The sequence below is a fragment of the Camarhynchus parvulus genome, chromosome 6, assembly GCF_901933205.1.
Source record: "Camarhynchus parvulus chromosome 6, STF_HiC, whole genome shotgun sequence".
Lineage (NCBI taxonomy): Eukaryota > Metazoa > Chordata > Aves > Passeriformes > Thraupidae > Camarhynchus > Camarhynchus parvulus.
Window position 1 is genome coordinate 21556466 of NC_044576.1, and position 26965 is coordinate 21583430.

A 26965-nucleotide genomic window follows, 5' to 3' on the forward strand; every position below is an offset into this window, starting at 1 on the left:
GGGGCCGGGCCGCGGCCCTGCGCGCGGGTGTCATGGCGGCGGCCGGGGCCGGGGCGGAGGCTCTCGCTGCCTCCGTCCGGGACTTCGTGTCCGGGCAGCAGGACGGCCGTGCCGCGGAGGTGGCGGCAGGTACCGCGCGGGGGCGGGGCGGGGCGGGACTGGGCGTGGGCACGGCGGCGGGGCCGGGTTGAGCCTGGGGCGGGCGTGGGCACGGGCGGGTCGTGGCGGTGTGGGGAGGGGTTTGGGAGGAAGCCTGGGGCTGCGGGCTGGGCAGGGTGCAGGGTAGGGTAGGGTAGGGTAGGGTGTGGAGGCGCGGGACAGAGCGTGTCTGTGGGTTGTGGGGGCGCCGTGCGGGCAGGGCACGTGGGAACGGGGAGCGTAGGGCCCGCAGCTCGGAGCTGCAGGAGGTGCGCGGTAGGAGCGGGACAGCCGCGAGGGTCAGGGGCTCCAGGAGCGAGGCACATGTGGGTGGCAGAGAAATCGGCAGTGGGACGAGAGCTCATGGCCTTGCTGAGGGACCGTGGGAGATGGCAGTTGCAGGCTACCCTCACTGTGGTTTCTCCCCCTTTCCTAGCAAGACTTTGGCATTTGCTTTCGTCGGATAATTTATCCTTCTCCTTCTAACAGCAATTGGGTGACCTTATTGCCTTAGGGAAGTTACAGCTTCAGGAATGTGGCTTTCTAAGGATTAGGTGATATTTTTGTGTGTGTAGGCAGTGGCTTCAGCATGTTTTGGGAAGGAGCTCGGGGAGCCGAGAAGGGCTGTCTGTGTATGTTACATTACACAGGCAGGTACCTTCTAGACCTTTCCCAAGGCCTGAGGGGTTGTGAACTGCTATGTAGTGTCTTGGTGGTGAGATGAGCTGGCAAAACAGAAAGGAAACCCAGTGGCCCATGTAACACAGATTGAAGAAAATGCCAATGAAATTGGGAGGAATTCACTAAACTATGTGACATTCAAGATGTTGCAGAAGGGTTCAGAAGGGTTACACAGTCTCGGACATACTTGGGGTATACCTGGGGAAGGATAACCTTACAACTGCTGTTGTCATGTTACAGAAGTGCCTAGAGAAAGCTTTTTCAAAATAGAATTGCTCCCCTCTTGCTCCTCCCAGCTCTTTTCAGCCGTGTGGCTCTTGTGGCATGCCCACCTTCACAAACTGGGGCTGGCAAGTGTCCTTGAGTCCCTCTGACCTCGTACAGAACCACACATCAGAAAGGATTAAATTGCATTGTGTATCCTTGAGCAAAAGGATAGGGAGGTCTTTTCTAAGCTCATGGCCATTGTGCAATTGCTGTAACAAACACATTGAGCTTCACCAGTTTGTTGCTAAGGACTAAAATGAGCATAACTTGGCAAGTGGCCTAAAGGCCTTGGTGCTGTCACGGGCAGGTTGGGCTGCATGGGTCAGTGGGTGGCAGGAGGAGGCTGAATTCATCTTTAAAAATGGGGAGAGAAGGATACTGCTTTTGCAGAATCCATCACACATTCCCTGTGAATGTTGTGCTCACATTTTGAAGGTGTGGGGGAAACAGGAATGAAGTCCTCCAGAAGCGACTAATACCTAGAAGGACAGTGAAAGGAAAAAGACCTGTCAGGAAAGAGAGCAGCTTGGTTCAGAGTAGCAATCCAGCACAGGGTGAATGGCTTCCTTCTGCTAAGTCTCTGGGAGCTGCAGGAATGCCAGAATAGCAAGGCAGACCCTCCTGGTAAAGGGATTCAAGGTGCCTAATTAACCTTGGGGCATATGTGCAGCTGCCAGATGTGGAGGCAGCAGTTTCAGGGCTCACCACTGTGCCTGCCATGCTGATGAGGCAGGGCCAATGAGCTGTGCTGGCCACGGGCACACCACACTCACAGGCTGTGCCAGGGAGGGGTGGCCACACCGTGTGAGGCAAAGCAAAGCTGGTCACACCTGGGTCCTTGAGAGCAGAGGGAGCTCCCTCACTGAGCTGAGCGAAGGAGCTGCTGACCTCAGGGTGTATCAGTACCTGACTGTGGTTTGGCCATCACACTGCAGCTCTTTCCTGTTGAGTAGGGAGCCTGAAGCTTTGTGTAGAGCTGCTTTCAGTCTATGCAGACACAGACAGGCAGAGTACCTGGCCACAGAGATGGCATTTGTCTCAGACTTCTTCTGTGATGGTGCAGAGGCACAAAGGCTCTTCATGAGCTTGCACAGTGAGATACTGGGATGCTGGATGTGGAGGGGCCATCCAAGCTCTCTCTGCAGCCCACTCTGCTTTGACTGGTGCAAAGCGTCTGCTTGCTGTTCCACTGTTGTTTTTCTGCAGGAAATTTTGCCAGCACGTCATGGCTGTCTCTGAGGGCGCCCCCTTTTCAATCTGTGCCCGTCAATTCCAAGACCTGCTGGGCTCTTTTTCCACACAGCTCCCCTTATCTGTTCTGTTTCTCAGCTCAGGCTCCCTCTCCCTGCTGCGCCAGGCAGGATTGAAAGCTTTGTCTCTGGAGTCAGGGCTGCCTGCTGTCAGAACACACTGTCAGAAAACACTGTCATCCCATCCTTAGAGACAGCTCTGTGATGAGCAGTGTGTCTTAATACTGGAATTAACTGCTTAGGAAGGGACAGTAAAGGCTTGCAGCAGCAGGAGACACTGGCTGGAACAAGGCCTGGGAAAGCCCATAATGAAACCTTTGGGCTTCTGAGAGGGTGAGTGCCCTATCAGTCGTGTAGGTTTAGCAGGGCAGAGAGGTGAGCTGGTCCCTCCAGAGGGCCCAAAAGTGCCCCTGGGCAAAGACAGTGAGTCTTAGTGGCTGCCAGGTGATTTGGGTGTTTTTTTTTTATGCAGGAATGCTGTTTTGTCCAGGCAGAAAGTGAGGGGTGCTGCTTGTTTTCCAGCAATGTCACTTGACACCTGACTGCAGGTTAGGGGTCTGAAGGGAAGGCAGTCCCTTGCCTGCCAGCATATGTCTGAGCAGAGGGTGTACACAGAGCTTTCCTTCTGGGGAGGTGCCACATTGGAAATGGGCAGCAGGAATGGAGAACCTGCTCTTCTGCCAAGGATCTTGTAAGGTGCAGCAAGCAGGTCCTTACCAAAGCCTCCTGAGGAGTGACTCTTCCCCCAGTTGAATTGCAAGAGTACGGAGGCCATAGGTGAGTGAGGCAACCTGGCAAGGAATCTGAGTCAGAGTTGGAAATAGACTCCAGGAATCCCAGCATTTTATCTTCCTCTGACCACAAAACTGCCTTTCTTTGTGCCCTCCATCTTGGAAGGAGTTAGTGCAGTTCTTACACAGCATGGAGGTGATGGAGGCAAGGTGGGAAGCTGAATGATCAGTAGTGTCTGCACTGCTTGTTCAGCCAGTTCTCCATCAGGAAGCACCTGGAGAGCTGCCCTCTGTCTCCTCACAGCATGCTCACATTGCAAGAGGGGGTTTTTGTATCTCAGAGGAGTGGAACACAGCAAGACTTCTCTTAGAGCCACACATACAGCCATGCTGCAGGGAGAGGGTGAGGCAAATGCAGGCAAGTTCTCCCCTGGCTCCTCTCAGCTCTCAGTCTCAGAGGTGTTTGCAGGCAGGACTGGAGGCAGCCCCACCAGCTGAGTGCACATGGCTCCTTTGGTGCTTGGTGAGGAGTCAGCACTGACTGGCAGTTCCCAGGGCAGTGCTGGGATGTGTCCCAGCACCCATCTCCAGCAGCATGCCTGCATGATCTCTCTGGTTCACTCTCTTTACCTCCTTTCTCCAGGGGTGAAGGATGGAAGGTGGACAGTGCTGCAGCTTGTGGAAGCCCTGGGGTAAGAAAAGCCTTAAGCAAGTTATACATGGGGTAAGGGCCTTGCAGGGGACATTCCCAGAAGGAGGCAGAGTGAGAAGGACAAGTGTGCTCATCCAGGATGAGCTTCAGCACTGGATGACACATTGCAGTGGGCAGGATCTTATCTGTTCACAGTGTGGGGCTTGAGCAGTGCTTTGCCCTCCCTGGATGTGGGAGCTCTTTGGGAAAGAGCAAGGCTGGAGCAGCTCCTGATGCTCTCCCAGGACAGAGGAGAGATGCTGTGGCAGGCAGCATGCTGCAGGGTCACTTTTCAGTTGGGGCTGTCCCCAGCAGGAGCTGTCTGAGCACACAGCTGCACAATACCATGTCACAAGTTGGCTGGCACTCAGCTTCTGCTTTTGTCTCCAAATTGTCATGGCCTAGGCTCATTTCTCCCAAGCTGGGGGCTGGGTGTGCCTCACTGTAAGGGGTTTTATCCTTTTTGACCCTTGTGATCTTGGGAGCATGGTGCAAGAGCAATTTCTTTGGTCTGACTTGAGAACTTGGATTTCTTTCTGCATGGTTCTGGGGCTGAGTGCACACATGCAGCACAGACAGGGGGAGAGGAGTCTGTTTCCACTCTGCCAGCAAGTCAGGCATGGTTGGGCCCACAGAGGGGCACCTCTTTGGTTTTGTAATGTGGCCTGCTCAGGATGTGCTTCCTGCTTGGATGTACCTGTTCACATCAGGCTTCTTGGGCTTTCTCCCCTCCTGGCCTAGGTTTTGCCTGGAGAACACAGATCCTCGGATGCGAGGGCGAGGCATCCAGCTGTTGTCACAAGTCCTGCTCCAGTGTTACTCCCTGCTCCAGGAGAAGGAAGGTAAGGGCTTTTCTGACCCTCGAGTGTCTGGCTGGACAAAGCCTGTGCCATTAAAATGTCTGTCTTGCAGTTAGCAAAGGGATTGATTTAACACTGTGACAACCTTGTACATGTCTCTAAGAGTCAAAGTCCCAGGTCCATGAAGCTCTGTGCTGCAACCTTTTTGCCAAACTCACCACACAGTTCAGGTCACTGTCTGAATACACCAAATTGCTGGACAGCTGGGGCCCCTGACAGTGTGTGGGTGTTGCACACCAAGGTGTGCTCAGCACCACGTGGGACACATTGGGGATACATCTGCATGTCAGAATCCTTGGTTGGTGACTCAGAGCAGGAAGACTGTCCTACACAGACCAAGTCATACTGCAGACCTGCAGCCTGACCACATTAACTCAGGAGGAACCCTGGGGCCTGGGGAGGAGGGAAGATCAGTGTAAGGATGAGAATGGACTGGGGGACCAGGGTGGGGAGGGGAAGATGCCCTGTTCGTGGAGGCAAGGAGAAAGTCTGCCTCTGTTAAATGCCCCATTAACAGCTGGCTGGCAGCAGGGAAAGCCAGTAAGTGCTAACAAGCTTTGGCTTGGGCTTGGAGGCCTTGCAAATGGGAAGCTGAACTTATGCCAGCAGGCTGGCTAGACAGGGGGCCTAGCTAGTAAGTAAGGTGGAGGAAGGGGAGGATGGAAGTAAAAGATGCTTAGTCTTGGAATTTGGCTCTCTTTGGCTGCAGCCAGGCAGGGCTGAGAGCAGCTGTGCATAGAACCTTATCTACTGCAGTAGCTGGAGACAGGTGTGATGGCTGATGGGAACTGGGGTGCTCTGGAGGGACAGCCAGAGGTGGGGAGATTCAGTGGGGATACTTGAAGGAGAAAAGAGACTCAGCAATTGAGCAAGGGGAGCAAGCTGTGTTAGAGCCTCGTGTCCCTGCTCACGCAGGTGATTTCTCAAGCGCTGCGTCAGGCTGCCTCCTGGGGGGCTGAGTTTCTGCAGCAGCTGTGGGCACAGGATGCTGCTAGCCGGCTCTTCCAGTCTGCTTCCTGCTGCCACTCCCCAGGGCTGGGGTGTACAGGCGCCCGTGGCCGTGACTCAGGGGCCAGGAACGTGTTGTGGAGCCAAGTTGGAGGAAGGCAGAACTCCTGCCCCAGCTCTGTACCCCACCCCATGACATCCTCCAGCCTCCGCTGAGCAGACTGCCACTCTACTGCTGGTGTCTGCATCCACGTGTCTGGACAGGCCAGGGCAAACGCCTCTTGGGTAGCTCCTGCACTTCTGCAGCAGCCAGAGGTGCTGCTGCCCTGCTGCAGTTAGGTGTGGGCTGCTTACAAGAGGAGGGAAAGGTGTTGGAGCCAGGTGGGTGCACCCAACAGCAGCAGTTTGTCCCATTCACCAGTGCAAGATGCACTCACTCTTAATCCATCAGTTTGTGGTTGAGCTGGGGCCAGCACCCAGCAGCTGCATTTCCTAGGGCTAACACACGCTGGTGTCTGTTTCTGACAGTGCTGCATCTGGTCCTGTTCTATGAGAGCCGGCTGCAAGACAATCACCTGGTGATTCCCTCGGTGCTCCAGGGACTCCGGGCACTGGTGAGCTCACACCCCCAGCCCACAGTGCTGGGATGCATTGTCAGGGAGGTGCAACACCTGGGTATGGGTTGGGGCTCTGTGTCAAGCAGGGCCTGGCTGGGCTGTCTGGCAGCATTGCCCTGTCTCCTCTCTTCTGCTGTGCCTCTTGTGGAGGAGCCAGGGACAGGAGACTGCCTTGATTTCTTGCCCTGTGTTGGGTACTGGGGCAAGGATTCCCTGGCCACCCTGGGGAGCAGCACAGATGATGGGCATCTTATCCTGTTCTGTCTGGGGAAGGAGTGCTGAGCTCTCCCTCTTGTGGAAGAGGATCCTTCAGGCAGCTGCTGCATGGAAGCAGGAGCTCTGTTATATGGCTGCCGTCATTATATTCTATTCTTGCTTTTCTCTTCCTGTCCCCAGAGCATGTGTGAGGTGCTGTCCCCAGGGCTAGCAGTGTCTGTGCTCAAAGCCATCTTCCAGGAGGTACATGTGCAGGTGAGCAATTTGATTTCCTATCCTCCTGTCCTTGATCTCTGCTCCCTGTGTGTCTGGGAGTGGCTTACTGCCCTGAGGACTGGCCATTTAGCACAGTGCAGTGCTTCTGCAGAGCTCAGAGACAGCTTGGATCACTGCAAGAGTGACTGTGGGAGACAGACAACAGCCAAGAATCCTGTTTGGCCCTTGTCCTCTTTTTTCTCAGCCCTAGGGGAATTATTTCCTTTTGCTCCATTCTCTGTGTTTAAGTGCCCCCAGTCCAGTTCTCCTCACATATAAGATTGTTTCTGCTGGCAGTGCCTTGGGCAGCATGCGTGGCCCTGGTGTGACTGATAGTGCATTCATGCAGTGATGGGACAGAGTCATGTTCATGTGCCATTGCATAGGCATGTGCACACTTTGCATGTGATAAATGGGATCTCTGTGCTAGGAAGCAGCAGCTGAGCTGCTGGGGGTCCTGCTCTCTCTCAAGTGCATGTGTTACCTGTGGGGTAGTGGGTAGCTGCGCTGCCATGTGTAGAGGATGGTTTTGATTGGTCTGCTCCTCCCTTCAGTCCTTGCTGCAGCTGGACCGCCACACAGTCTACAGCATCATCACCAACTTCATGAGCACCAGGGAGGAAGGTGAGGGGCCAGATGCCAGAACCACTCTGGGATTGTTGAGGCTGGGAAAGTGACTCACTTTCACCTTCTCCAAGGGCTCTGTGGCTCTGCCTGGGAGACCTGGATAAGGACTGTGGGGCTGGGGCAGTTTGGCTGATTTAATGCCGTGTTGTGAGGTCTGATGTCCTGCACCTGCTCACGCTCCCTCTTTCTGCAGAGCTGAAAGGCCTGGGTGCCAACTTCACCTTCGGCTTCATCCAGGTCATGGATGGGGAGAAGGATCCCCGCAATCTGCTGGTGGCCTTCCAGATTGTGCATGATCTCATTGCCAAGGACTATGCCCTGGGTGAGCCTAAACCTGCCATGCAGAGCTGACTGGGAAACATGGCCCTTTTCTTTAAGCTGTTGGAGGGATGGCTCCTGGGTCTGACCAGGCATGGGGTAGTCCCTAACATGCTTTAAAAGCTGCAGAGCTGGCCTATCATGGGTGCTGAACATAGCTGCTGTGCCTTTTTTGCCCTGTATCTTTGCTCACCCCCTCTCTCCTCTGTCTGCAGGTCCCTTTGTGGAGGAGCTGTTTGAAGTTACATCCTGCTACTTCCCTGTTGATTTTACTCCAGTGAGTGAGTCTGCCATGTGCCACAGCCTATGCTTTATTTCTTTCTGGTGTTTTCTTAGGGGGGTGTGTCTCCTCCAGGGAATGGGATGAGAGAGTGGCCAAGGGTCTTGGCTGGGCAGTGTTCAGCTGTGAGCTGTGGTACCCAGGCTGACAGGCTGGTGCCAAACTAGCTGCAGTGAGTGGTGCTGCTGCTGCCTTGTTGGAGATGAAGTGATGCAGCCTCGGCTGATGGCTGGGTTGGGATGTTTCCTCAGTGGTGGGTGACCTGCTCTCTGCTTCCTTCCCAGCCCCCCAATGATCCTCATGGCATCCAGAGGGAAGACCTGATCCTGAGCCTCCGGGCTGTACTGGCCTCCACAACCCAGTTTGCTGAGGTACAAAGCTCCTTGGGGATTCTTGAGTGCCTCACTGTTCCCTTAGCACAGGCTGCCTTTCGTAGTGCTGCAGCTCCTGCTGTGACTCTGTGGGATGGGGAAAACTGGGACCAGGAGCCTGCACTTGGGCAGCCCTGTCTCCTGCTGGGCCTGGTCATGGGGAGGGTGCTGACTGACACCCTAGGAAGGGGCTGCCTATTGCAGGTACCCCTTCACCTCTGCTCTCCTGGCAGAGGCGGAACTTGCAGCTTTGCAGGGCCATGGACAAGGTGGTGGGCTGAATTAAAGGTGTTTCTCTCTGCAGTTCCTTCTCCCTCTGCTTATTGAGAAGTTGGACTCAGAGCTGCAAAGTGCCAAGCTTGACTCGCTGCAGACTCTGGTAAGGAGAGATCCCCTACTCCCTTCAGCCAATCTGTGGCAGTAGCAGCTGCCAGCCAGTTCTGAGCCCGTCTTCCTGCCAGCCAGAGACTCTCTCTTGCAGAGCCACAATTCCAGAGTCCTGGTTTGGCCTGCACCACTCTTTCCTGTTTTTCTTGAGTGATTTGTGCAGCTCAGCATGAACCTGCCACGATGGGCAGTGTCCCAGCACCGTGTCCTCCTGGTTCTGGCTTCTCTGTGATGCTTTCTCCTGTCTTCCTCTTGCAGACTGCCTGCTGTGCCATCTATGGGCAGAAGGAGCTGCAGGAATTCCTTCCCAGCCTCTGGTCATCCCTGCGCAGAGAGGTGAGTACTGCAGGGCTCCACCTGGGCTGGGCTTCTGCTGAGCAGGAGTTCTCACACAGACTGGGTGAGCTCCGTATCTTCCAGCAGTCCACACCTGTGACCTTGGACTGCCCCAGCTGAAAAGTGGAGGGGACAAGGCCAGCCCTGTCAGCATGTCCATGTGGCTTGAATGTGCCATGCTGCACGTTGAAATCACATGGGAAGTGAGGCAGGAGCCTGAGCCCTTCAGCCTGCATTGGGAGCCTGAAGCTCATGGTTGTTGTCAGCAGTGGAGTTCAGCTCATCCTTTGGCCTTTCCTGCAGGTGTTCCAGACAGCGAGCGAGAAGATTGAGACGGAATGCCTGACTGCACTGCGTGCTCTCTCTGCCTGCCTCTCCCGCTCCGTGCTCAGCTCTGATTCTGAGGATCTGCTGGATTCCTTCCTCAGCAGCATCCTGCAAGGTAGCTAACAGAGACCTGCCCCATGCAGCCAGGCCTGAAAGCATCCTCCTAGGTAGAGATCTGCCTTCCTCTTCTCTTTCAAGCCTCTTTTCTTTCTAGTCCTCACAGCAACTTTTGGCTTCTCCAAGGTAATTGGCTGCAGAAAGGGAGGACAAGGGGATTGAGCTGCTTCCACCTCTGCTGGAACTGCACTCTGTGTGCTTGGAGCTGTGGGAAGCTGCTCAGTTGGGGAGGCTGTGCTGCAGCTCAGAGCTGCGCCCTGGCAGCACGTCCCAGCCCACTATCAGCTGTGTCCCTGCACGCGAGGCAGAGGAGCTCTGCACCAGTGCAGCTGACGCCCAGCCTATCTCAGATTGCAGGCACCATCTGTGCGAGCCCGACATGAAGCTGGTGTGGCCCAGTGCCAAACTCCTGCAGGCAGCAGCGGGTGCCTCCCTCCGCACCTACCACCGCATCAGCCACAGCGTCCTGCCCCTGCTGCTGGAGCAGTACACCAAGCACACGCAGGTGAGGGGCACCCACAGGGCCTGGGGCAGCAGGGTGTCTGAGAGGATGTCCTTCCCTGGCTGTGGGTAGAGACCCCGTGCGCACCCTGTGGCCTCGCAGTGCTGGGCTGAGGTGCAGCTCTGTCCCAGCAGTGACGGTGATCTGGGTTACACCTTTGTGTCCCTGCAGAGCAGCCAGAGGAGGACAATCCTGGAAATGCTACTAGGCTTCCTGGAGTTGCAGCAGAAATGGGGACATGTGGAAGAAGGTGAGGGTGGCTGGTCCCTCTGGAGGCATCTGCATCCCAGGAGCTCCTGGCTCTGACCTCACTTTCCTGTATGCTGACATACAAGGAAAACTCACTGGCCAGTGTGGCTGCATGTGTGAGCCCCTGCCATGTCCCAGGGACCCTGCATGATTGGGTATCAAAAGCAGCACCCCAGAAAGGGGTCTGTCGAGTGCTGTGATGGTGGCTGTGTGGTTACAGCCAGACACCGGCAGTGATTCCATGCCCCTCTGTCCAGATGAGAGCCCTCTGCTGTCGCACCAAGCCCCGGTTTGTTCTGTGGTGTTCTCGGCGCTGCTGGATCCCAGCGTGCAGCTGCAGCTTGTTGGGATCAAGGCACTGACTGTCCTGGGCTCCCTGCAAGGTTGGTGCCTTTTTTCCTTTGAGACAGAGGGAGGTGTCACTGTGTTCTCAGAGACACGGTGGCTGCTGGGACATCCTTGCCTGCTGCCTGTAAGTGCACAGGAGTAGCGGCAGCGTGTTCTACCCAAGCCATGAGCTCCAGGGTCATTTGGTCTCTCTCTTGCCTGTTTGTCCTGGGCACCTTTCATCTCTGGCATTTGGTGTGCTGCTGCATTGCTGCTGGCCTGGATGGGAAGGATCCTGTCCAGCACACCAGCATCTTTGCCTTTGTCCAAGGGTAGGATTCCTCTATGGCTCTCGTTACAGGCTTCCTGTCTTCCTCTAATCTGGAGCTGGTTGTGGATCACCTCATCCGTCTTGCTCTGCATGAGGAGGATTCCCAGAGCAGGTGAGGGGATGGCATCATGCCCACACTCTGGGAGGAGGAACAAAGCCTGGCTTTGCTGCAGAGAGGGGCTGTAGTCTGAGGGAAGGCACAGGAACTCTCTGAACAAGAAGACTACATGGAATAAACCAGACAGTTCATGGGCTGGAAATAACAAAGTTGAGCCTGTCAAGGCAGGGGTTCTGCTCCGCCTGCCTGAGGGGTGAAAAAAGCAAGTTGCTGAGAAATGGGGCTCTGGAGACACCTTCTGGCCAGGTCTGTGCAGCTGGTGTACAAGCAGCCTGGACTTGCAGTCCTTGAATCACCACTCTTTCCCCCTGGCAGTGAAGCAGCAATGGAGGCAGCTGGGTCCCTGGCCCCCACCTACCCAAAGGTTTTCTCTGGACACATGGTACCCAGGCTTGAAGAGGAGCTGCAGTCAGGTAGGGCTGGAAAGGAGTGGTGACTGGTTTTGGGGTAAAGCCTTTTCCATCCCCATTGGGCTCCTGCCAGGCAGTGGGGCTGTGTTATGTGGTGTAGGTCGGTGGCTGTCCTTGGGGTTTCCCAGCACAGGCACTGTGTGCTGGCACAGGGGAGGCTGTGGCTGGTCTGGCAGCCAGCCTATGTGGAGCCAGGGTCACCCCTGTGAGAAGGAGCTGCCCAGCTGCGGAGCAGGCCGAGTGCCTTGAGCCTGGCATGGGCTGGGTCTGCTGTGCTGCTTCACCCCCTCCACCCTGGCAGGGTCTGGGCCCTGACTCTGCTTGGGTGGGGTGTCCCCAGGTCCCCCTCTGAGCTGTGTTTCCTCTTCAGAGCGGGAGGAGAGCCACCACAAGCGCCACTCCTTGCAGCAGCGCTGCCTGCAGGCCCTGGCAGCTGTGTCCACCCACACCAGCATCATGAAGGAGACTGTCCCTATCCTGCTACAGCATCTCCAGAAGGTGCAGAAAGGTAATGGAGCTCCTGCAGGCAGCTCCACAGAGCATGTCTGGGTAGGAGCTTCCTGTTACTGGTGATGGCTGGGAGAGAGCTGGAATGGCAGTGGTACAAGGAATCCACACCTGGGCTGTGAATCCCACTGGTGGAGTGGGAGTCAGAAGAGCTGCATTGTCCCAGGATCCTGGTGCAGATCAGGGGGCTGGGTGTTGCTGTTTGACTTGGTGGTGACTGTGCCCTGCAGGAACTGAGGCCAAGAACACCCAAGACGTGATCTCTGTGTGCCAGAGCCTGCACCATGTGGCCCTCCAGTGCCAGCAGGATGCTGAGGGCTGCTGGTACTTCCACCAGACAGTGGTGCCATGCCTGCTGGCCATGGCTGTGCAGGCAGCAATGCCAGGTAAGTGCAGGGCTGGAGTGGGAGAGGGGAGAACAGGCAACTCCTGGGCTCTCAGGGGTCCCTGATCCTGCAGTCAGTACCACTGCTGATGCCTTTTGGCACCCATGGCGCTCAAGAGTGGGCTTCACTGCTCCCTGCCCTTGTCCCAGAGCCCTACCCCACTCTGGTGCATTCAGGGGGCTGTGCCTGCCTCCTCCTTCTGAACACCAGGCTCCAGCAAGTTCCATTCCTCCCACTACCTGCAGAGAGCACCCATACACTGCCAGGCAAGGCACTGCTGGAGGAAGAGGTGCTGGCTGCCATGATTCCAGTCATCAGTGCTGCCACCACTCACCTGAGCCCTGAGTGAGTAAAGCTGGGGCAGGCAGTTGGGTGCTCCATCGTGGGGAGGGAGCAGGCTGCATGCCCCCTGCTGCTATCTATACAGGGTGACCCTGTGCCTCCTGGGAGGTCTCTGGTGACCCTTCCAGAGCAGCACACTACAATGTCTTTTCCTAGGCTGGCTGCCCAGAGTGTGTCTCATGTGGTGCCCCTCTTTCTGGATGGAGACGTCTCCTTCCTACCACAAAACAGTTTTCCCTGCTCCTTCCAGCCTTTCGGGGTATGTTTGATTGGGGCTGGGGCACCAGAATGAGGATGTTTGCACAGGCTGGCAGCAAGGACTGTGATGACATGGACACTGTTCTTCCCTTGCAGGATGGGGAGCACTTGGAGGCACAGAGACGCCTGGTTGCCCTCCTCATGGCCTTCGTCTGCTCCTTGCCCCGTGATGTACGTTGATGGGGAGCAGGAGGGAGAGGAACCCTGCCCAAGCACCCTCCAGCCTCTGTCCACACCAAGCTCCATGGACACAGGGAGCAGCTGCAGCCCTGGGCCATAACACATTCTGTGTCTCTTCCAGGTGGCAATCCCTCAGCAGGAATGGTTGCTCCGGGAGCTGCTGGCATTGAGCTGTTCCTGCAACTGTCCCTTCACGGCCACCACAGCTGCCAAGTGCTTTGCAGGGCTGGTGAACAAGCACCCAGCAGGTAAAGGGGCTGGGGCAGATGCCACGTGTCCCTGCCCACTGCTGACAGGAGGAATGGCTCAGCTTGTCCCTTCCATCCCCAGGGCAGCAGCTGGATGAAATCCTGCAGCTTGCAGTGAACAGGATGGAGCCCAGCCTTGCAGAGGGGCCCCGCCGAACGCAGGCACTCACCCTGCTGCTCTGGGTAAGGCCTGTCCTGGATGAGTGGGGCAGGGGGGCTGGGGAATCCAGCCTGGCATTGACTGTTCTACCTGCACAGGTGACAAAAGCCCTGGTGCTGCGCTACCACCCCCTGAGCTCTTGCCTGACAGACAAGGTAGGTGGTAGTGGGGGCTGGGTGACGTCTAAGAAACCTGCCTTGCTCCCCCATGGCTGGCTGGGGACCCCCAGGAGCAGGGCACTGTGTCTCAGGGCTCTCTCCCTTGCAGCTTCTGGGCCTGCTGGGTGACATGGAGCTGGGCCCTGCCACAGCCGATGGCTTCTCCTTGCTCATGGCCGAGTCCCCGGACGTGCTGCACAAGGGCTGCCATGCTGACGTGCGCATCATGTTCCGCCAGCGCTTCTTCACTGACAACGTCCCCAAGCTGGTGCGAGGCTTCCATGGGGCTGGCCCTGGTGAGTGGCCACCCCAGCCCAGCCTCACCACTCCTGACCCTTTAACCAGGGGACCTGAGCCATCATCTCCTCCTTCTGCAGGCTGCTTGTAACCATCTCTGCTCTCCACAGATGTGAAGGCCAATTACCTAAAGGGCCTGTCCCATGTGCTCAATCACCTCCCCAAACCTGTGCTGGTGACAGAGCTGCCCACGGTAAGAGCCAGCCTGGGTGGCAAGCAGGGTGAGCTGTGATATTGTGGAGTGCATGGTTTGGGGTTACTCATGACTCCTGTGTTCTCCCTTTCTTTGCAGCTGCTTTCCCTCCTGCTTGAGGCTTTGTCCTGCTCAGATCGTGTAGTACAGCTCTCCACACTGAGCTGCCTCCACCCACTGCTGCTCGAAGCTCCCCAAATCATGAGCCTGCATGTCGACACACTGGTCACCAAGTTCCTCAACCTCACCTCCAGCCCCACCATGGTGCGTTTACCCGCTCCTTCCTCCCTGCTATACCCCTCTCTCCTGCCCCTTGTGCTGCCCTCATCCCTGTCTGTTCCAGGCTGTCCGCATCGCCGCCCTGCGCTGTGCCCACGCCCTTACCAGTCTACCCACAACAGTGGTAAGTGCTTCTGCAAGACCCTGCTGCCTGCTCCTGCATGTAGAGGGGCAGGGGGCTCCCAAACCTCCTGGGGGGCAGCCAGCGTCCATTTCTGTCACAAAGAGCCCCTTCTGTCCTACAGCTGCTCCCATACAAGGGCCGAGTTATCCGGGCACTGGCCAAGCCTTTGGATGACAAGAAGAGGCTGGTGCGGAAGGAAGCAGTGGCAGCACGTGGAGAATGGTGAGTATATGGAAGTAGCTGCTGAGGGGGTGCCAGCGTGTAGGGGATGTGGCTGATGGCACCGTCTCTGTCCCTGCAGGTTCCTGCTCGGGAGCCCAGGCAGGTGAGCACCCTGTGTCCCCTCCCTCTGCTGACCAACAGTCTGACCAGCGCCTTGCTAAGCCACCAAGTCATCCGACCAAATGCCACGGACCCTCTGGATCCTCAGAGCCCAGGAGTGCCCTGAGCGCTAGGGCTGGAGCGTGCAGGCCAGCAGACAGCACCCCTCACTGCAGTCCCTTCCCAGCACCCACAGCCGGGAAGGAGCTATGCTGCTTGTGGCTTGCCCACCCTCTGCTGCAGCCAGGGACAGTGATGGACAGCCCCTGCCACATGTGAGTGGAGAAGACAGGTCTGTGCACACATGTGGTGTGTGACAACCCATGTACCAGAAGAATAAATATATCTGTTTTGATAATGCTCTGAGGGTCTCCATGCAGCTCAGGCTGGGTCCCCGGTGCTCTTCTGTGTGTTCAGCTGCTTAAGATCCTGCTGGTTATAGACCCTTCCCTCCTCTTTTAACATTGTTGTCCCTCTTCTCCCATTCCCAGAAGTCCATGCCCACCACAAGATGAAAAAAACAGACTCCCTTAAAAAAACAGTATTTAGTAGATGGTCTTAAAAAGACTCCCCAGGGAGCACTTGGGGGTGCCATCCTCTGTGCCCAGCCCTTCAGAGAACTGAGCTGGGCCAATGCTGGCCGTACCTGTGCTAATGAGGGCAGCACCATCCAGCTGGAGCAGGGAGCAGCAGCTCTGCCACCTCGCCCCTGGGCTGCCTGCAGCCACCAAGAGCCAAGAGGGCAGGTGTCCAGGCACCAGCACTGTCCATAGAGTTCCCCATGGCTCTGGCTCCAGTCAGTGATATGTGCCAGCCTTCTGCCAGGCACTTTGGCCAAAGGAAGCTGCAGTGTGGAGTGGGTTCCCCACGCGCTCCCCTGCCCGTGGGAAAGGATGTCCAGAGCACAGGGCCTCAGATTGCCAGGAGTGGCGCGCGTTGCTCCGTCACACATGGAGGCAGGTCCCAGCTCAGGCCTGTCCCGTGGGGCAGGTGAGGAGAGGGCAGCAGGACACGGGTGAGCCAGTGCCTGTGGGGAAAGTGAGGCCACAGCAAAAGGTGAAATCTTGCTGCTTCTCAGCTCTGAGAAACCATATCCCGAGCTGCCACAATGGCTGAGCTCCTCAGCTCAGATTCTCTTGGCAAAGGTGTGCTGGGCAGGCCACCTTGTCACCAGACAGGGCTCCTGAGGCACAAGGCCAATGACGTCCACGTCTTCCACACCTTACAAAGCCTAGTGCAGTGCAGTGTGGGATCAATGTTCACTGTTGTCCTCTCCCCCAGCAGCCCAAGGAGAGCCCCTGTTGTCCCTACAACCCCAAGGGCTGCTGAGCCACCACCTTCTCAGGCAGGAGCTTCCCCAGGATTTTACCTTGGCACATCGACACCCAGGAACACCTTCCAGTTATCCCAGCTGCCGTAACTGTAGGGGTTCCTGAAGACCTGCAGGACAGGGAGAGGCACATCACGTCTGGCTCTGCCCCAGCCAGCCCCCGTGCCGTGGGCTATGCTCACCTTGCCTTTCTTCTGCAGTCTCTGCCTCTCCTTTCTGTTGATGTGCCGTTCGATGCTCGTTTCCCCGCGAGTAATGAGGGCAGCGTGCCACAGCGTCAGGGCACCCAGGGCCAGTGCCACCGAGCTAGGTATGACAAGGGACAGCAGGTGGAACACAGGCCTTCCTTCCCTGGCACTGCAGCTGGTGGGGGCTGAGGCTGCCTCCCTGCACCCACAGCCACCTAACTGGGTCGGCTTGTCTAATCTCCTGTGACAGAGACAAAATCTCTCCTTCTCTGTGGCCCAAAGGCTGGCAGGGCAGCAACCTCTGTGTTAGAGTGAGCAAGCCCAGCTACAGGCAGGTAGATGGCAAGCAGTGTCACAGGCTTCACACTGTTTTCCCCAGCCCCTGGGCCCCCTCACCTGCACAGGACCCAGAGGTAGACCACGCTCTTGTGGAAAGCTCTCTGGCGGAAGGTGAAGGTGGGTGGTGGGGTCTGGTAGTATGTCTGAAAAAGGACCAGATGGGGAGGATTACCCAAACTGCTTTACAGCTTGAAGCCTGACAGGGATCTCTGCACCCTTTCCTGCTGCAGAGCTTGGACAGCAAGAAAGGACTGCAGCTGGAACTAATGCAACAGCCAGGGTGAGGGGAAGGCAGCTGGGATAGCATGAGACAGACAGACAGACAGACACCCAGAGCTGGCACGGGTGTGAGGAACAGTGGGCTGGAGGTAAGGGGGCAGGGAGCAGCCATGGGCCTGGTCAGGACACTGCAGCTGGTGGTCATGGAGAGATGTGTATGTAGTGCTGCAGCTTCACCAGGATACCATGGGCTGAGCAGCACATGCCAAGAAGCTGTCACCAACCCAAGCCCCTGGAAGCTGGGTGCAGAGGCAGACCCCAAGCTGCTGGAGGCATTGTCCACAGCAGAGCTGCCTGACCAGCCCCAGCTCTCTGACATGTGAGATGAACGTGGGGGCTGGTTCTGATGTGGGGTGCTCCTTGAGAACGGAGCCCCAAGCAGGACACAGCCTGCACAGCAGCTCTGCTCCACACTGCCTGGAGCAGCTGGGGGGCAGGGATGTCCCACCTGGTTGGCAGCCACCTGCAGTCTCTCCTTCTCAAGCAGTTTCATTCTCTAGGGGGATGGAAAACAGGGCACCAGTTATGTGTCTCAGAGGAGCGGGACAGGGACCCTTCCCCTCACACCCCACAGGACCAGAGCAGCTGGGGGCCTTGCAGGAGGAGGAAGAGGGGAAGCACAGTCACTATATGGCTGGGCCTGGCCCAGCCTTGTTCTGCAAGCTCAGCCTGGGGAAGCCAGGCAGTCTTGGTGCATGGCAGGAGAAGCTGCTCACCTCAATGGCTGCGTAGGCATCCCGGAACATGTCCCAGCCGCTGATGCTGCAGTAAATGCAGCCCATGGTCATGAACAAGCAGAAAGAGAAGAAGTAGCGGTGGTTGTAGTGTCCCACACAGTTGTTTAGCCAGGCTGCCTCTGGGGTTAAAGGTACATAACTGAGACAGACCATGGGTCCAAACCCAACCCAGGGACCAGGGCAGTTCTTCTGGGCCCTGCTCCCATCACCTATTCCTATGCTGGCTGTCTCCTCGAGAGAAGGGGGAAGCAGTGCTGGATTCCCCCAGGAGTGTGCCACGGGCTAGTACTGCAGAAGGATACGGCAGTGATGGTCCATCTTCAGCACACACCTGGGAGAGAGGAGACCAGTGCCAGTGTCAGAGGCAGTGCAAGGGCTGTGTTTGGGAGGGGACAGGCACCCCCCAGCCCTGCAGGCTACAAGCGACAGGGCAAGGAGGTGGCAGAGCAGAGGAGAAGGGCCCCCGTCTCACACTGGGGCAGGCAGGGGGTGAGGAACAGGGTTCCAAAGGCTGCCCCAGGCAGAGGGAGGGTGTCCTACCTGTTGCAGATGCTGCAGTGATGGGTGCGAGCTGGCTTAGGGGCAATGCATTTCCTGCAGATCGACACACCAGTGAGGTCGTTCTTGGCCTGTGCACAGGTCAGAAGAGATTTGTGCATCTTAAACCCTGCATCTCACACTCCTGCTCTCCTCTGTGCTGCCCCACTGCCTCCCCACTCTATACTGCCTAGGCAAGCTTCCCCAGCTTAGAGGCATCCTGCAACATCACCAGGCTGTTCCCAGTGACCATCTGCAGCTCCCTTGGTGCCTCACCTGTGGTGGGTGCCCAGGTGAAGTGGTGATAGCCATGTAGTAGTGGAAGACAATCATGATGAGGTTCCAGTGTCCGTAGGCGAGGTGCCAGCATATCCAGGCAGGTGTGTAGGTCTGCAGGATGAGGGGCAGCAGGCAGATGTACACAATGGCCACAATAGAGCTCGTCAGCCCGATCACCAGTGCCACAAACACCTACAGGAAAGGGACCTGGTCACTGGAGTGGGCAGCGCCTGCGCTTGCTGCCTGGGAAGCAGCACGGGCAGGACAGAGCCAGAGGAAACCAATCTGAACCACACACTGAGGTCCCAGCTCACTTCCTGCCTGAAGCACAGGCAGCCCTGAGCCCGTTGCCCCAGCACCACGTGCACCCTGCCCTATGAGGGGGACTCACCACACCAAACCATCGGGTGACATGGTCCACCAGCCAGTAGACCGGCTCGAAGAGAGAGTCAAGCACCACATCGCCGTTGGTGAAGGAGTTGTAGAGCAGGGAGCGGAGGCAGAGGTGCCCGTAGTGCCACAGCTGCTCCACCTGCCGCAGCAGCCTGAAGCGCCGCCGCCGCCCCAGCCGCAGGCACTTGAGGAGCAGGCGCATCACGGCGGCAAACATCCGCTGCCGGCTCCTCATCCCTGCCACACCACGCCTGGGGGGACAGGAGCTGGGTGTGGGCAGGCCACCCTGCTGCCTGGCTGTCCCTCGGGAAGGGTTTCCCCTCCCTGACGCGCTGATGCCGGCAGTGCAGCTCCCTGAGCTGACGAGGATGCCGAGCTGGAGAAGCTGAGCGCGGACTCCTGGAGGCTGCGGGGCCGCTGTCGCGGGATGTCTCTTTGCACGGAGCAGGGGGCACAGGCCCCTCAGCATCTGGGCTCAGGTGCTCTCTGGTCCCATCTCGTCTTTCCCAGCAGGGAGGGGGCCGGGGGAGTGACACGGAGAGTCTGACTCAGAGGAAACCAGAGAAGGCATGAGCATCCAGGATGCTGGGCCATTTCCAGGGATGATTTCAGCCCTTCCCAACATGTTCATGAACAGGGGAATCCACACAAGGAAAATGTGGAGGAACCAGTAAAGGATTACCCCTCCTCCCCTAGTCCCTCCCTAAAGTGAAGGATGCTACTTCCTTTCACCTCAACTTCTGGAGCAAGTTGCAGAGGCCACCCTCCCAACCTCAGAGCCTCACTCCAAGAGTCCCAACACTTCCTCGTTCTCCTTGCCTGGATCCTTGAACAGTACCACACACCAGCAAATGAGAGGCCCAGGGACAGCCCCCAGCCAGTGGTCCCCTGCCTGCTGAGTCTCTTGTCCTGCCTGAGAGCTTTGCTGGGAGTGACGAGGAACCTGATCTGGCCCAGCACATGGGAAAACGATCTGCAGGGCTGGGGCCCCCAGGCACCTGTGCAGGCAATACCCATCAATATTAAGCAGCGAGGCTGCCCCAGGGTCCTGCCAAGGCACGTTCTGAGCCTGGGCCAAGCACTCGCCTTGGCCTGGTGCCAGGCTCTGGTGCCAGAGCTCAGAGTCCCTCCAGCAGGGATCGTCTCTCTGCACTGCTGTGCCCACCAACACAGCCCCTGGGGAGCAGCAGGGAGGGTGAGGGCAGAAGCTGCAGCACCCAGATGGGCTGCCCAAAGGAGACAGGGCTCTCCCACACCCTGCCTGAGGAGTGTGGGGTTGACCCCAAGGTTGGGATGTGCTGGATATGAGGACCCCAGACCCAGCAGCCCATTCCAGGTCACAGGCATGGCTCCTGCCCTGGTATGGGAGAGGTGGGATATGCAAACGTTTTCATCACTCTTTTCTCCACATTTCCCCTTTGGTTTGCCAAGAGCCTTTCTTTGAAACTCAGCAGGTGCAAAGTGGAGCAACAACTTCCTGCCGTGCAGCCTTTTGGTGGCACACATCCCTGTGCTGTCAGTGTGGTAAAAGACAAAATACTGCAGCCAGAAGCAGGTGTTGAGGTCAGCCCTCTCCTCCAAAGACACAGCACCTTCCTGCCCCTCGAGAAGCTTCCTCACCTACAAGAGTGGCAGCTGTTGGGCAGGGAATGCACAGGGGAGGCAGCCAGCCTGCTCCAGAGCAAGACCCCTGTCCCCAGGCAGCTGCCTGAAGGCAGCAGCACGACCACAGAAATGAGGCTCCAACAGAGTCACAGAACTTTCCCCTGCCCAGCCGGGCACTGGGATCCAGCCCTCGCCGTGCCCATGGCCGTCCCCACATCCCCGCGGGGCACCGAGCCCAGGGGAATGGGACAGCAACCACCAGCACAGACAAGAGCACTGCCAACCTCACAGCCGAGTGTGGGGATCCTTGGATTTGGCCCCACCCCAGGCTAAGAGGAGGCCTTTCCCTGCCAGCTCCGGGCACCCATGCACAGCCCTGTGGCACCCTCCGGTGGCTCCACAGCGCCCGGCTCCCCGGCTCAGCAGCAGCCGGCCCCACAGCGCCAGGACACTCTCCGCTATTCAGGCCCATCCTCAGAGGCTGCCCACGCCTACAGCCCACCGCGTCCAGCCCCGAAACCCCGGCTCTCCCGGCCCCGCAGCATCCCGGCCCTCCAGACCAGCAGCATTCCCCGCTGCCTCCCATCCCAAGCGCACCCCATGGCCACAGACCCCACGGCCTCCCGGCTCCGCACAGGCACCTCCTGCCCCACAGCACACGGAGCGTCCCCCATCGCCTCCCGGCCCCCGCGCTCCCCGCCCCACAGCGCCTCTGTATGGCCGCCCAGCCCGCCCAGCCCCACGGCAGCCACAGCCCCCACAAGCCCAGAGCCTCTCGCAAGGCCCTGACATCGCCGCCCGGCGCCGCCGACCTGGGCCCGCCGCCCGCCGCCTCCATGCCCGGGCCCCGCCGGCCCACGGGCAGCGCCCGCGCGCGGCATGCCGGGAACACCGTCTGCTGTCTCCGGACTACAGCTCCCAGCATGCCTCACGCCGGCATGTCGTAAGAACCAATAGCCGCGACGCTTACAGCGCACCATTGATGTCTGGAACCAATAGGGTGAGGGCTTTCTGGTGATGCCCTGTCGGCAGCGGGCATGGCGCCTCCCGCACGCTACTGCGTCCCTGGTGAGTGCGGCCCGGGGCAGTGCGGGCCTCCTGGGGTTGGGGCTGCTACTGCCCGGGAAGGGGACGCGGTGGCCTAGGAGAGGAGCAGGGGACGAGGCAGTGCGGGGGAGTTTGTCCCGGGGATGGCCCGCACTAGGCCGGCTGGGAGGGAGCGCTGTGCACGGGGCGGTCCGGGCCCGGGTCCCCGGCAGCCCCTGAGCCCCTGTGTCGCAGGTGAGCGGCTGTGCCGTACGGAGGAGGCCACGGCTGGCAGCGGCACCTACACTCGCCATGGCTTCATCTTCTCCTCGCTGGCTGGCTGTTTGGAGAGAAAGAATGAGGACAACGAGGTGAGCGCGGCCGCGGCACCAGGCTGCACAGCCTCCCCGGAGACTGGGCTGCGATGGAATATCGGACTCCGATGGGGTTCGGCTGGTGATCCCTGTGCTGACCCTCGTGTCTTGTCCTGCAGCTGCCCGTGGTGTCGGTGGTGAGAGACAGCGAGTCCCAGCTGCTGCCCAACGTGGGGGCTGTGGTGACATGCAAGGTGGGGCGCTGGAGCGCTGCATTGACAAACTGCATGGGCCTTGACTCTGTCTCATACTGAGCTTCATTCCTGCACACGGATAGGGTGGGGTGAGGAGTCCCTGAGCTTCTTATTCCCCTCTGTACAACTTGCACCAGGGCAGGGGCAGCTCAGAGGCAGCCCTTGAGTCCCTCACTCATAAAGAAAGTGAATGTTGCCATGAGGGACACCTGCCCTGAGACTGAGGTGGGCTTGAGGGAACGATTTTCTTTGCTCTCCTTCCATAACTCTTTCTGGGTCAGGGAGTATGCAGGTCAGTGCCTCAAGCAGCTTGTAGAAAGGATGAAACAGACTAGGGATTAGTTTTCTTATGTTCCTGGTGGCGGGAGAGGGACTGGGATTACTGCAGGTCTCAGCCTTATTCTGGTGCCTCGAATTGCACAAGTATAATCTTCCTCACCTGGCTTGCTGCCAGGTGTCCCACCATTGCTTGGTCACAGGGTGGAGGAGGCCAAGTGAGACCTGAGCTCCCTGTGCAGCCCTGCCTGCTCCCTGCCTGCTCCCTGCCTGGACCACTGAGTCCCCTTTTCCTACATGCAGGTCTGCAGTATTAACTCTCGCTTTGCCAAGGTCCACATCCTGTATGTTGGCTCCACGCCGCTGAAATCCACCTTCCGAGGCACCATACGGTAGGGAAAAGGTTAGGATCCCCTCCCTACAGGGGGAGGAAGGCTGTGGTGGGCAGTGCAGCTGGCTGCCCTGAGCTGGAGCTCTGTCCTGAGCACTGGGCTGGTGTCCAGCAGGTCCTGCTGAGCACCCAGGGAGGCTGGGACAGCTTCTGCCACAGGCTGTTGAGTCGTCTGTGCTCATTGGCACTCAGATCCCTCCATCTCCTTTTTCAGGAAAGAAGATATCCGAGCCACAGAGAAGGATAAGGTCAGTGAGCCACTGCCAGGAGCTGTTCTACACCCATTGCTCCCCGGTTTCTGCCTGTGGGGCCCCACTGACAGCAGCCCGGCACTGTGTGGCATTGCCTGCTCTCTCCTGTGCAGGTAGAAGTGTACAAGAGCTTCCGCCCCAGTGACATCGTCCTGGCCAAAGTTGTATCCTTCCCCCTCAGCGACAGTGGGTTGGCTCAAGCTCCCTAGTGGACGTCTTTCCCTTAACCCCTGTCCAACCAGATCTCCCTGGGGGATGCACAGTCCAACTACCTGCTGAGCACAGCAGAGAACGAGCTGGGCGTGGTGGTGGCACGCAGTGAGGCAGGTAGGGGCAGCACAGGGACAGAGACAGGGGCTGGGCTGAAGCAGTGCTGCCTTATCCCTGCCTTAGGGGCAGCTGCTGCAGCTGCCTCCCTCTCCACATGGAGGAGTGCAAGTTTGGGAAGGAGCAGCCCTGACATATTGTGTCCCCAGGGGTGCAGATGGTGCCCATCAGCTGGTGCGAGATGCAGTGCCCACGGACACACACCAAGGAGTTCCGTAAGGTGGCCCGGGTGCAGCCCCAGTTCCTGCAGACCTAACACCTGAGGGGGCAGGGGGCTGCAGCACTGGGCCCTGTGGAGCCAGAGCAGCCGCTGGGCTCCCACCCTCTTCACAGGTTCAGCCAGGCCTCCACTGGCAAGGAACAGGTTTGCTACTTGTGGATAATAAATTTTTTTTCAGAGCTTCCTGCTTTGTTCTTTACAGTCAGTGGGAGAGCCAGGGCTATCTACAGCACTCTGGTCTGGCTCCTGCAGCACAGCAGGTGAGGGAACAGCTTCCCCAGCACCAGGGGCAGAAGGAAGCACATTTTCAGTGCTGGTGAAGGGGAGTGATGAAGTGATACCAACAGCACAGAGCCCTGGGCTGCAGCTGTGCTGGGCACTCGCCTCAGCAGGTTGGTTTCCTCACATTGGAGTCAAGTGTGAAGCAGAGCCTGTCTCAGCACACCACTAACCAGTGTGGGCTGTGGCTGAGAACAGCCTGGGGACTTATCTCCTCAGGCCACACATGCATGCCCTGCCCTTTGGGACAAGGGTGTGGCACACACAGAGCCCAAAAACCAGAGCATGACAGGGTATCACCCTCTCGGGCAGAGATTGCAGAGCTGAGCTTTGCTCCTTGAGCCTGGCACAGCTTCTGCACACTCATGTGCGTGCCCAGCAGTGGCTGCTGCATGTGCTGGCAGCATGGAGCCCACACGGCCCAGAGACACGTGGACACCTCCTTATTGCGCATTACTCCTTTATTGAACTGGAACAAGACAGCTGCTATGGTTGGACAGTTACACTGACCCTGTGCAAGCCCAGGCTCACGACACCAGCAGGGGGGAGGCCACAGTGACAGGCCACGTACATACATGAGGGATGGGACACAACAGCACCTGCTTCACCAGCAGGATGAGGATGGACATCACCTGGGGGAAGCATGGTGCAGACACAGACCTCCAGGCAACAGGCTCCCTCCCTCACCCTTGTCTGAAGGCAGTATAGTTAAAGCAGGGGCTGGCAGAGCTGGGCCCAGAGTCACGAGTACCACCCTGGGGTGCTGTACCACGTGCACCAAAACACAACCCTTCCAGTGGCATCCCAGTCACTGTGCCACGCACCCACGAGGGGATGTGGGGTACCCACCTTGGTCACTGCCAGCACTGCACTTGCCTCACTGCTCCCAGGAGGACTAAATCAAGTGACAAAACTACAGTAAACAGGTGATGAGAGCTGCCAAGGATGCAAAGCAAAGGAGGAGCCTGGCATGGCAAGGGATTGCTTGGCCTGTTCCTCTGCAGACAGGGTCTGAGGGTTGGGATCACAGCATGGACAGGTGTGGGGTCGCTGCCTGGCAGAGACAGGGCTCCCTTTCACACCAGACCTCCGTGTCCAGCCCTCGCCCCGGAGCCCCCAGGCTATCTGCAGAGGGGAGCCTGCTCTGAGGGAATGGGCCTAACCGTGGGGAGCACCTCCAGCTCCACAGCTCCGAGTTCCTACAACTGTGGGGGTGTGAACAGAGGGGTGGGGGATGGCAGGGGGCTCTACTACGTGGTGCTCTGCTGCCTGCCCTCACTTCTTGGCCTTGCCCTGAGCAGCAACGGCCTCCATGGCCTTGCGCACGGTCTCCTCATCCCCCAGGAACTGCATGGGCTTGACAGGTTTCAGGTTCTTGTCCAGCTCATACACAATGGGGATGCCAGTGGGCAGGTTCAGCTCCATGATGGCCTCTTCTGACATGCCTGCAAACACAGCAGTGCCGTCACTCTTGCACCTTCCCACAGTGGCAGCTGGGGAAGGAGGGGTCCCTGGGATACCCCTCAGGGGTGACCTACCTTCCAGGTGCTTGACAATCCCACGCAGGCTATTGCCGTGAGCAGCAATGAGGACTCGTTTGCCCTCTTTGATCTGTGGGACGATCTCCTCATTCCAGAAAGGCAGAGCCCGGGCAATGGTGTCCTTCAGGCTCTCGCATGTTGGCAGCTGGTCCTCTGTCAGGTCGGCATAGCGGCGATCCTGGGAGAACAACTGTGCTCACACAGCAGCCCAGTGCCCCCATCCAGTGTGGGAAGAAGGTGGCAAGATTTTGTCTCTCCCTCAGATTCTCTACCTGAGGACTCACTACATGTAAGCAAAGCCAGACTTGGAAGCAAGAAAGTACCTTTGAGGTTTGGGGCTGCAACGAGCCACAGTCAGGGCCATGAGCCCTCCTGGGAAAAGTCATACATTGCCTATCCGGGCAAAGAAACCAGATCAAACATTCATGAATGGGTCATGGCACTAACGATTAACAGGGTATTGTGCCCTCTTCTTTGGATCTGTCTGTACAATGCCCAGGGGTTCAACTCCACAGGGAGGAAGCAGGATAAACTCAGCCTTAAGTCCGCCAGCACCACACACAGCAGTCCCAGATAACGCAACAGAGACACAGGAGACCTTATACAGGAAGCCAGGCCACACTGTAGGTGACTTTTAAGAGACTCTTAGCAAGGCAGTAAAAAAGCAATGGGAAGAGCAATGGGTCTTACCTTTGCAATAGTGCTGTAGAAGGGGTGGTCAGACTGCATGGGAGGTGGAGGGATGTCATAGGAGCGCCTCCAGATCTTGACCTGGGCCTCACCATGCTTCGCTGCTGTCTCAGCCTTGTTCAAACCCGTAAGAGCCCCATAGTGCCTTTCATTTAGGCGCCAGGTCCGGATAACGGGCAACCACATCTGATCAATGGCATCCAGGACGGTCCAGAGAGTACGGATCGCCCGTTTTTGTACCGAGGTGAAGCAGATGTCGAACTCATAGCCGGCATCTAGAAAATACGGGGAAAGGGGGAGGCGGGGGGAAGACCAGGAAGGTGAGTGCCCGGCCTTATGCAATCGGTGAAAAGGGCAAGGGCGGCGGCCTCACCGCACCGGTACCGGTCGCGTCCTCGTCTTTACAGAAAGCGGCGGCGGCCAGGACGCGGCCGGTACCGGAGAACCAATACACTGCGGTACCTACGACTCTCCCAGCGGCACTGAACCCCTGACCCGGCACTGGAGGCCCTCGCCCACCATCGGAGAGCCCCAAACCAGCACCCGTTAGGCTCGGTGTGGCCGCACCAGGCCACATCCCGCTCCCCGTCCCCCGCGACCCCTTCCTGGCCGGCACCCCCTCCCTGGTCCACCGGTACCTCGGAGGGCCTCGCCACCGCGCCGCGCCTCCTGCTGCCCGGCAGGGCTGAGATCGGCGTCGTACCACCCGCTGAAGCGGTTCTCGAGGTTCCAGGCGCTCTCGCCGTGGCGGACGAGGACGAGCCGGTATGCGGCGGCCATGGCGGGTGGAGGGACCGGGACGCGCTGCACCTCACGCCGCTGCCGCGCGCGAATAACGCCCCCGCTCGGCCCCGCCCCGCCCCGCGCGCCGCCCGTGGGAGGGGGGAGGCGCATGCGCCGAA

At 58.3% G+C, this 26965-nt stretch overlaps 4 protein-coding genes across 7 annotated transcripts; 2 read left to right on the top strand and 2 right to left on the bottom strand.

The window, feature by feature from the left end:
- The first annotated feature begins 3 nt into the window (after positions 1-3).
- MMS19 (MMS19 homolog, cytosolic iron-sulfur assembly component) lies at positions 4-15185 on the top strand. The gene is made up of 31 exons (XM_030951298.1): positions 4-129; positions 3711-3759; positions 4500-4600; positions 6095-6180; positions 6580-6654; positions 7209-7278; positions 7475-7603; positions 7815-7876; positions 8164-8250; positions 8555-8629; positions 8896-8973; positions 9277-9415; positions 9768-9922; positions 10091-10169; positions 10426-10551; positions 10857-10938; positions 11260-11357; positions 11725-11862; positions 12092-12247; positions 12493-12592; positions 12746-12848; positions 12944-13018; positions 13149-13275; positions 13358-13458; positions 13534-13590; positions 13703-13889; positions 14001-14083; positions 14183-14347; positions 14427-14486; positions 14608-14708; positions 14788-15185. The coding sequence occupies exons 1-31, from the start codon at positions 33-35 to the stop codon at positions 14813-14815; spliced, it is 3069 nt and encodes a 1022-aa protein (XP_030807158.1). The 5' UTR covers positions 4-32; the 3' UTR covers positions 14816-15185.
- Positions 15186-15297: 112 nt separating this feature from the next.
- ZDHHC16 (zinc finger DHHC-type containing 16) lies at positions 15298-21366 on the bottom strand. 3 transcript variants are annotated; one of them, XM_030951300.1, is made up of 11 exons: positions 21307-21366; positions 18888-19432; positions 18494-18688; positions 18221-18309; positions 17983-18011; positions 17660-17793; positions 17392-17439; positions 16722-16807; positions 16320-16443; positions 16177-16247; positions 15305-15834 (listed from the first exon to the last, which is right to left on the bottom strand). In XM_030951300.1, exons 2-11 carry the CDS (start codon positions 19356-19358, stop codon positions 15720-15722), a joined length of 1362 nt encoding a protein of 453 aa, XP_030807160.1. In that variant the 5' UTR covers positions 19359-19432; positions 21307-21366; the 3' UTR covers positions 15305-15719. The 3 variants fall into 3 exon arrangements, with proteins under 3 accessions (XP_030807159.1, XP_030807160.1, XP_030807161.1); XM_030951299.1 differs by having other exon boundaries at positions 15298-15834; positions 16177-16443; XM_030951301.1 differs by lacking the exon at positions 17392-17439 and having other exon boundaries at positions 15310-15834.
- A 114-nt stretch (positions 21367-21480) lies between these two features.
- Positions 21481-23737, top strand: EXOSC1 (exosome component 1). 2 transcript variants are annotated; one of them, XM_030951355.1, is made up of 8 exons: positions 21481-21562; positions 21776-21891; positions 22014-22088; positions 22668-22756; positions 22970-23003; positions 23120-23170; positions 23249-23333; positions 23483-23737. In XM_030951355.1, exons 1-8 carry the CDS (start codon positions 21532-21534, stop codon positions 23587-23589), a joined length of 588 nt encoding a protein of 195 aa, XP_030807215.1. In that variant the 5' UTR covers positions 21481-21531; the 3' UTR covers positions 23590-23737. The 2 variants fall into 2 exon arrangements, with proteins under 2 accessions (XP_030807215.1, XP_030807214.1); XM_030951354.1 differs by lacking the exon at positions 21481-21562 and having other exon boundaries at positions 21610-21891.
- Positions 23738-24275: 538 nt separating this feature from the next.
- PGAM1 (phosphoglycerate mutase 1) lies at positions 24276-26931 on the bottom strand. The gene is made up of 4 exons (XM_030951352.1): positions 26702-26931; positions 26064-26338; positions 25371-25551; positions 24276-25277 (listed from the first exon to the last, which is right to left on the bottom strand). Exons 1-4 carry the CDS (start codon positions 26841-26843, stop codon positions 25108-25110), a joined length of 768 nt encoding a protein of 255 aa, XP_030807212.1. The 5' UTR covers positions 26844-26931; the 3' UTR covers positions 24276-25107.
- Between the last annotated feature and the right edge of the window lie 34 nt (positions 26932-26965).